The sequence below is a fragment of the Pocillopora verrucosa genome, chromosome 13, assembly GCF_036669915.1.
Source record: "Pocillopora verrucosa isolate sample1 chromosome 13, ASM3666991v2, whole genome shotgun sequence".
NCBI classification, from domain to species: Eukaryota; Metazoa; Cnidaria; class Anthozoa; order Scleractinia; family Pocilloporidae; genus Pocillopora; species Pocillopora verrucosa.
In genome coordinates, this window is record NC_089324.1 from 4,874,853 (window position 1) to 4,884,495 (window position 9,643).

Here is a 9,643-nt window from a genome sequence, read left to right on the forward strand (position 1 = left end):
GTTTTATGGTAATCGGCAACTATCATCACAGAGGAAATCTGAACACCAGTCCTCATAAAAAATTGAAAGATATAAGGACAGTCAAATGATTACGACACGAATTAACGATCGACTTTATAAAAGTGTGAATAACAGTATTCGAAGAGGAAAATAAGCTTACGATCCCGTTATTAAATGCATAGCAAATGTTTAAATGAGGCATGTCATAAGGACTGTTACTGAGCTCCAGTAGCACATTTTTTAAATTTTTGTTTTGCCGAAAACTTCAAGAAATTGATAATTAAACTCCGCAACTGAAATAACACATAATATAAGTGTGTCATTTTCATGACAAAACTCGTGAATTTGAATTTCAAAAACAACCAAATTTAGTATAACGGTTTTTTCGGTATTCCTGTGTTACATCATCATTTTACTTAACCCTTTAACTCCCAGAAGTGATTAACATCTTACTTCTCCCTGCAATATTCATACATTATCCAGCAAACAGGTCATGAGAATATTCAAACATATCAAGTAGAAATTGTTGTCTTGATCTAACACCAAATTCTTGTAACTAATATAAAAGGAAGTATGCAGTAGCTGGAGGGGAGAATTGACTATCAGATTTTGGGAGTGAAAGGGTTCAAGAATTATTAAACTACATTACCCTTAAAACCAAATGCCTCGTCCAGAGAAACAACAAAGAATTTCTTGCGTCGTGTTCAGCCAGACTTTCAACTTTTGCCCATAAACTTGTTTGTACAAATTGAAAACATGGCGTTAAACTCTTTAGAATTCATGTCATTGTGAAAAGAATTTTTAAAGAAGATTTAAATTGGTAATCATTTGATTGTCACGCAAGCATCTCGTGCTTGTGTTGAATAGCTTTTATGCAAATGTCCTCTTGCTGAAACCGACCTCAGTTGTTGAAACAAAGCAATGATTAACTTCGCTGCTTTAATTTTTTCCTGTGTTAAATTAGAAAATGGCTTCTTTTAAGTTCTTTGTTCTGAAAAAGCATCAAGGCATAAGATAGGTCTAGAGATTGACTGGATATAAAATACAGACATTAAAATCAAATCAATTGGGAATATGCCCATCTCCTCTCCCCATTTGCTATCGTTCTGTTGGCTAACACGGCACGTTCATCATTCTCCACGGGTTCCCTTTGCATCGCAGGTCTGGTCAAGAGGAAATAGATGGTCATCAACGGTACGATGACACCGCAGAGAAGGCTGAAAATATATTGAATAACAATCATGTTTGCCTGTATAATTTTTTTCCAAGCAGAGATGGAACAAGCAAAACTTTCTGAACTGTTGATGCAGATGAATCATCTGAATAAGTTGGAAGTTATGAAGAATGTGTTGCAGTTGCCGTAACTTATTCACTCTCATCTTTAATATTTGACGCCCCCACATGCTCCCGGCCCACGCTGAAACTATCATCATCGGAAGAAATCCAAACAACGCTCCTCATAAAAAATTGAAAGATATAGATATAGGGACAGTCAAATGATTACTAAACAAATTAACGATCGACTTCATAAAGTGTGAATAACAGTATTCGAAGAGGAAAATAAGCTTACGATCCCGTTATTAAATGCATGGCAAATGTTTAAATGGGGCATGTCAATGGGAGGACTGTTGCTGAGCTCCAGTAGCACATTTTTAAAATTTTTGTTTTGCCGAAAACTTCAAGAAATTGATAATTAAACTCCGCAAGTGAAATAATACATTTTTAAGTGCGTTATTTTAACGAAAAATTCGTCAATTTGAATTTCAAAAGGACCAAATTTAGGATAACAGTTTTTTCGGTATTCCTGTGTTACATCGAGTGGAAGCATAAAATATCTCCCTTTTCATTTAAAGAATTATTAAATTACATTACACTTAAAACCAAATTCCTCGTCCAGAGAAATAACGAAGAATTTCTTGCGTCATGTTCAGCCAGACTTTGAACTTTTGCCCACAAACTTGTTTGTGCGAATTGAAAACATGGCGTTACATAAATCAGCAAAATAAACAACCATCGCAAAGTAATTTAGCCGTCGAATTATACACAATTAAAGGAGACTATTTGTCGTCATTTGACTCAACAAAGTGTCGCATAACTCATTTACATTTTAGAGACGCTCGTTTGTCAACTTGGTTTGTTCTCATATAGTGAGCAAATATGAGATAATTTCAGACACTTTCTTCGATTCTTAATCGTCATTTGATTCGTGAAATATCGCTACAAATCGAAACACTGAGTTGAAAAGTAGGTTCGAATTTAGCGCAGTTATTGGGTCAAAGAAATAGGTTTTCTTTTTCTACTGACCACAATTTTTACGTTTTCACAAGTTTCCGTTTTCATCAAAAAAAATTTCCACCGCATAAATTCGCCTCTAAACAAACACTGGTTTCACTGGTTTATGTGACGGTACATCTAATCTTAATCGAGTTTTTTTAAACACCCTTAACCAGGCATTTGAGTTTAAAGGAAATTGCTTCTTCAACAACAAGAGGGCATTGCCGCCAACTAACGAAAAAAAAAACAGATAAATAAAAAAATTAAACTTAAGAGTATAGAAACTTAAATCATTTTAAAATCTTGTAATAGCTTAGATGCCAATGTCCTCTTGCTGAAACCGACCACGGGTGTTGGAACAAAACAGTAAATAAAAGTTTTACGATGGCACTGTAATGTTTTTTTCTCGCTCATTTTTGACTAACGAACACATTTTGTTTCAGAGTCAACTTGCTAATTTACTGAACTCATTTCGAGAACTTATGCCCCATTCACACCAAAGCTTAAACATGTTTAAAAGTTGTTTTGTTAAACACAGTTTAATTTTTTTTTTCTTCATAGAAACTATTTAACCGAATATTTTTGACTTGAATGTAGCACATTGGAAATACAAGTTAGCTAGTACTTGAATCCAATGGAAAATCAAGTTTTTCAGTTCTCTGTTTATAATTTTCATTCAATGAAAACCAGTTTAACAAAACATGTTTTGCTGGTGTGAATGGGGTATAAGTAATCCCTCAATTTGCCATCAGTTTCCTTATTGCCCTTTTTTGTCATTCACAACAAGAAGAAAATTTACCTTTTGAAACATCAGCCAAGGTACACCTGGGATACCTGGGATACCAGGTGTACCTTGCCAGTTAAACGAAAATAAGATAGAAATAATGGCATTGTGTGTGATGAATTCACACCTGCAAAGGGAAATAAATCAAGAGTCACGGTATTTTGAAAAAAGAAAATCTGTTATCGAGAAGGTGACCCTGAAACTGAAAAAGGATTTCAAACAAATTTATTGATAGGAAATTGAAATTTGCTTTTACGACTTTGATAAAACTGATAAAATATCTTAGATTCTAATCAAATATAAAAATATAAAGCCTAAATTTGAGATTCCACAAAAACCGATACGAAGAACACCCATTAGGGACTCACAGAAACCTTGGCGGCGACGGCAACAAGAACGTAGGAAAACAAAACAGCTATTGAGCAAAACAATGACACAGCGCGCGCGCCTTAAAACTAGAAACAATTCTCAAGCGTCCCAAAGAAAACAAAAACGTGAAATCACCAAGTTTTACGTCCTTTTAGCAAGGAAACCTCGACAGAAATTTATTCAATTACAGCATAAATTGCAAGCGCAAATGCACACCGTACACAGTTTCTTAAAATTGGAACTTAACATGTTACATCTTTTCTTCGCTCTTCCTTTTCCGATATCTGTTTCCTGTGACGTCCACTTCTTATCATCATCACTTTCTCAGGCATTGTGGCGCATTTCGCAGGACAAAACTTGAGATTTTAGAGGGCTGAAATTTATTTTAGCCCGCTCACACGCTCGCGTGATTGTTCAAGCTGTTTTATTGTCATTTTTTTCAAGTTTTTATTTTCCCAATGCCCTTCAAATGCATTTCATATTTATAATTCTATAATAATTCGCATCAATATTTCTTCGGAAAAAGTCTGATAAACATTATCATCCACATAAAGACAGCACAAACTGTTATTATCATTATCCAGAGCCACATGGAGCAGGGCGTCTGCGTCAACTCTTCGAGTCTTTCCGATTCTCTTTTCAGTTTTTCGAAATTGTTGTCTGCAAGTTTTGTTGAATTCTCCAGTGTCTAGATGAGAAAAATGAAAAAAATCATTTCAAAGCATTTTAGAAACTTCAGAAATCTTTCTCACTCGCACTTTGAAGTAGCCTGCAGAGGAATGGGTAATTTTGGTAAGCGTTTTGCTTCGCATTTTCTTGGTCGTTAAACAAATTCTCCTTATCAGCACCTAAGGGAATGTATAGAGAACAGAAGGGAGAATATGCATGCAGATGTTCATGTGTAAAGGGCTCACAATCATCAGGAGCTTCTTTTGTTGGTGATCATTTCCTTTACTCTCATGACCTTGATGTGTAATTCAGGTGTAATATTGTAAAGAGAAATTAGACGCTGGTCACTTACGGCTGAAAGGGTTAACCCCTTACACCCTAACATCAGTATGCATATTCTCCATACTGCTCTTTATACATTTCCTAAGGTGCTGACAAGGAGAATTTGTTTAACAATCAAGAGCTGCTTTAGTTGGTGATCATTTCCCTTATTCTCATGACCTCAACTTGTAATTCAGGGCTGATATTTTAAGGAGAAATTAGATGCTAGTCAAGGTTGAAAGGATTAAGGAACCTGGAGTAACAAAGAGAACTACATGCTCTTCTCACCCAGTTGCATTCAGAGAAAACCCACCTTTGAATCCTCTTTAATAATATTACCGGCCATGAGTGATGTATGCTTCAAGCTCTGTGCCATTCTGATCATTTCCTCTGCAATATTTTCCTGCATATTCTGGTGATGTTGTAACACTGTGTCTATGCTCCCATCTTTGGTTTCTCTTTTATCACCTGTTGCCCTGAAATGAAGTGCAGCCAAGTAGAATCAGATCTGACTATAAACATTATATATGCTGTGTGTAATTTACTGGTTAGCCTGCAGAACAAGTATGATTTTTTTCCTTTCCACTTTTCAGGTGAGTGAAGCCAAGTGGGAGGTAAACTTGAAAGGCGAGACTATACTAACATTCACTTCTTCAACTTGCATATGAAGTTGAAATCACTGTTTTGTCCTTACCCTATTATGAAATTACATGTGATCTATTGTTGAACAGACACACCACAAGACAGAAACTATTCGTAAATTGTATACTTATATGCTTTTCTAATGCATGTTGATCTTATTAATATAAGTTTTGTAAATTAAAAAGGATACTTTAAACTTTTTTGTAAATCAGTGTTATGGGAACAATAGTACCAAATATGCAGTTGATTAAACTTGTGATTATTCATCAATAAGTAATAAAATCATTCAAAGCTTCATTCTAAATGACAAAATAAATTTTATAGATGACACTGTACAAATAAAGCAAATGACTGTTCTTACCTCTTCCGCAAGCCTAGAGGATCCTTCTTGTCACTGTCTACATTTCAAGGAGAATTAATAAACAAAATTTTTTTTAACAGTTACAAGGCTCATAGATTATATACTGACAATTCTTGTGCAAGGGTGAATCCAGGAATCTTTTGATGGGGGAAGGGAGGGGGAGGTTCCAACACCACAGCCTTGATAAACCAAAAACCATTTAAAGAGAAGTGAATATTCAATACTTCATATTGAGTAGCCTGTCGTTGCAAAAACTTGGTGTCAGACTAGTGGTAAAAAATTATGTTACAGTCTGATACAGGGGGAGTCCAGACCCCCCTCCCTCTCCCTCTCTGACCCTTCTCCTAAATTGGAATCAGATAAATGGTAAAAGAATCCACTCTTCTGGAGTGGGGAGCCAGTCTGCACCCCTACCCCCACACTCACTGACCCTTCTCCTTCATTGTTGTTGGGCAAGAGGTGAAAAAAAAATCCACTGGTCTGGAGTGGGAAGCCAGTCTGCACCCCTACCCCCACACTCACTGACCCTTCTCCTTCATTGTTGTTGGGCAAGAGGTGAAAAAAAAATCCACTGGTCTGGAGTGGGAAGCCAGTCTGCACCCCTACCCCCACACTCACTGACCCTTCTCCTTCATTGTTGTTGGGCAAGAGGTGAAAAAAGAATCCACTGCTCTGGAGTGGGGAGCCAGTCTGCACCCCTACCCCCACACTCACTGACCCTTCTCCTTCATTGTTGTTGGGCAAGAGGTGAAAAAAAAACCAATGGTCTGGAGTGGGAAGGGGGGGTAGGTCAGATGTTTGCACCCCCATACCCCTGCCTTGGGCTTGCCACTGCTGTATCATAAAAATAAAAGCTTTAGAAGTTTGTTCTTACCAGTTCCTAACAGTTCATTTCTCATTTCCCTATTTATCTGTGATTTTGCCTTGATATGTAGTTCTTGTCCTTTATTTAATGGCCGTCCTGCGTCTCCTGCGCGGTTAGTTTGGGTGGGTGGCTGACTCAATGGTCTCACCAACTGCTGGCTGGCAATCAGCTTCTCAGTTGGTGATTTCTGGAATAAAACCCCAGCTAATACTTAATTGATAATCATGCAGCAGCCATTATTAAATAAATTTGCATGCTAATTTCCTCCTAGCACAGTGATCAGGCTCGAACCTACACTGAACCTGTGCATATAAGTTAAGCTTACTACCTACTGGACTACAAATTCATATGCTGGGAGCTAGATAAAGTTTGAAAATTCATTTTTACCCCCATAAATGTATCTTATCACAAAGAATTTCCATAGCTAAGTATGGCTGGATTTATGTGCCTGAAAAAACAAAAGTCAATATAATCTTCATAGAGAGTGTTTCTTTAGTGCCAAAAAATATTGATTTAAAGTTCAACTTAGTCACTGTTAAATCCATTGCCAGTCTTACCATTTTATGAGTTTCAATGAAGCCTTTCAGAAACTCCACCTTCTTGGTGTACTCATTCATTGCATCAGGACTTGGTTTGCTGTTAAATAAGATTAAATTTCAAGAGAATGGCAAAGCCACTACACTGTTTATAAAGAAGTATTAGTGAAAAGAACAAAAGGGGTAAGTTTCTAAAGAAAATTTCAGTGGTGATGCATGGGTGAGAGAGCACAACAGGGTAATTTAGTGTTATCAACTGAGTTGATAATGTAAATTGGCCACCATAAAGAGCTTTAAAGCTGATGTCTTGAGTGTCAGCCCTTTGTCTTTTGCTCTGATGAAGAGCCAATGCTTGAAACATCAGCTTTAAAACTCTATACAGTGGCCAATTTAAGTTGTCAACTCAGTTGATAATACTTAATTCCCCTTTTAGTGAAAAGACACTGGTTCTCTGATGGAAAGCACAAAGGATCAGAGGTTTGAAGCAACTTTCAAACATACAATCAGGGAGTTGCATGTTGAGAAATAGAGAGCATAAAGACAAGCTTTATCATTGAGCCCCCAGAGTTACTTAATATTAACATCTCCCACGTATTGTTCCACTGAATTACATCCTGTCAGCTGATGGGCACTGATACCAGATATAGTTGTTGTAATTCCAATTTTCATATCTAATGTCTAAGTAGTTATGAAACAAGTTGAGTTTTTCCTGTTTTGTTTCTCAGACCTTTTGCAAAAAAAAAAAAAAAAAAAAACTGAGGTAGAGATAAAGGACAACAGATATTCAGCCCCCCCCCTCCAAAAAAAGTTTTGAATCAAACTAAAATTTGAGCTTTAACATAGACATTCCAGTCTACAAGAGACCCTTTTCTTGATAAAAATCAAATTATATTTGGTTTATTTGCCAGGAGATGCGTAAAGGGGAATCTGGTTAGTATTTTGAAGTGTTTTTAAATACCCACTTGCTTGATTTCCGTAGTTCAGTGACTTGTCTCTGGAGGGTTGATACATACTGTGAACATAAAAGTAATTTTTTTTAAACTGCAAACATCAGTGTGCATATTCTCCATACAGTTCTCTACACTTTCCCTTTGGTATTGACAAGGAGACTTTGTTTTACAATCAAGAGCTCCTTTAGTTAACAACCAATTTTTATTTTCTCATAACCTCCATATTTGATTCAGCAGTATTGCTGTGAGGAGAAATTACGTGCTGGTCACTCTCGGGGGTTAAAAAGTTTAAATTGTACTAAGCATGGCAAATTTGATTCCATTTTGATTTGAGTTGTTTGTCAATTCAGTTGTTTTTTGGTGCAATTTTTCCCTTCCACTGATTTCGTATGACTGTGAAACCTCCTTTTGCTCCACTTGTCACCACTGTATTGAATCATTAAAAAGGTTTGATACTGGGATGTGAAAATTTTTTGGTTATTTGGTTTTGATCGATTTTTTTGGCAGTTTTCCGGTTTTTAATGACTTTTTCTATGGTTTTGCAGTTTCTTGTAGACCCTAATACCTCCCTCCTATGTATATTATCTGGCAAGGCCCCTTACGTTTATATTTCTAGTAATTTCATGAGCAATGAATGATAAAAAAAATGATGTTGCAGTAAGTAGTTTCCAGGTTTTATTAATATGTTGCACCAATAAGGTTATCACTTGTTTTTATAACTTTTATTGACTGAAATCAATGAATGGTTTCTATATATTTTTTTCTATCGCCTTAGGTCAAGCATTTCTCTTGTTTATTTCATTCAAAAGGAGGAAATTTCTCAAAGCGCTGAAAGCAAACTGTTTCCCTGTCTGTGGGAAAAGTCACTCACGATGAACCAGTAAACACGGTACAAATTGTATAAAATCAATCACTGTGATGTAAAAGATCATGATGTACGTGAAGTCGTTAACAATAATGTTTTGGAATAGAAACGTTTTCAGTGAGGTGAATTAACATTAGTGATGTAATCTTACCCGATCTAGTCTCCAGTTTACGTTCTCTTTGTTTTCTTGAGTCTCCTCCGCCATAGCTTCACATCGTTCTAAAAGTCGCCGAAAATTTATTTCCAGTTTCGAGGCCGCCATGTTGGCAACTTTAAATTTACATGGGTATAAGCTTACTTGTAGTGTATCACATAGAATTGTGGTGCATCGTGTAGGCTCACAGCTTAGCTGAGCACCGGAAGATTGCTGACTGTTTCTCGGCCAGCCCCTTTCCTATAATGACGAACTCAGTAGAGGTGTGAAAAATGGTATGTTTGGTATAAAATTAAGGGTCAGGATTTGAAGCACGGATAGCACACCTCTACCCCCCTCCCCTGGGGCTGTACTCGATTGTGGATATGGCAGGCCTATTGCGAAGTCACGGACTCCTGATATAAGAAATGTGTTTAACATTTGGACACCAACATCATTCCGTTTTCAGGAAATACGTCATATGAAAGGGTGGTTACAGCCCAATGCCTCATCTTTCGCAGTTTTGATTGTTATGTGGTTACAACTTCCTCAACTCATCGCAAGGCAAGGCAAAGAGTAACAAGCCTCTATAATTACTGAGTTTTTCTCACCCCCAGAATTCTTATAATTCGAAACGAAAATCACTGATACCCTGAATTCCGCTCAGTTTTCTCTTAATGCCATGTGTTTAACTTTGCTAAGACGTAGGGATTAATTGGAATCATGCGGAATTTTTAAGTATTCTCGTCCGTGTGCGGCGCTCGATCAATTATCACGTATTGCGCGACATCTCTCGAGAGCGTGACAACCATACCATCTTAACTTAAAATTTACATTCAGATTAGATCTCTTTTAGCTTGCCCTTGGGAAAATC

The 9,643-nt window shown here is 36.8% G+C and overlaps 1 protein-coding gene across 1 annotated transcript; it reads right to left on the minus strand.

The window, feature by feature from the left end:
• Positions 1-3,258: 3,258 nt before the first annotated feature.
• LOC131790186 (vesicle transport protein USE1) lies at positions 3,259-9,566 on the minus strand. Its single transcript, XM_059107369.2, has 7 exons — positions 8,788-9,566; positions 7,784-7,833; positions 6,843-6,921; positions 6,295-6,472; positions 5,421-5,457; positions 4,731-4,893; positions 3,259-4,115 (listed from the first exon to the last, which is right to left on the minus strand). Exons 1-7 carry the CDS (start codon positions 8,896-8,898, stop codon positions 3,933-3,935), a joined length of 801 nt encoding a protein of 266 aa, XP_058963352.1. The 5' UTR covers positions 8,899-9,566; the 3' UTR covers positions 3,259-3,932.
• Positions 9,567-9,643: the final 77 nt, after the last annotated feature.

Coding starts and splice junctions, on each gene's coding strand:
- LOC131790186 (XM_059107369.2), bottom strand. CDS start 8,898: ATGGCGGCCTCGAAACTGGAAATAAATTTTCGGCGACTTTTAGAACGA. Junction 5,458..6,294: donor AAATGAACTGTTAGGAACTG/GTAAGAACAAAC, acceptor CTTGAAATGTAG/ACAGTGACAAGAAGGATCCT. Junction 4,116..4,730: donor TTATTAAAGAGGATTCAAAG/GTGGGTTTTCTC, acceptor TTTCTCATCTAG/ACACTGGAGAATTCAACAAA.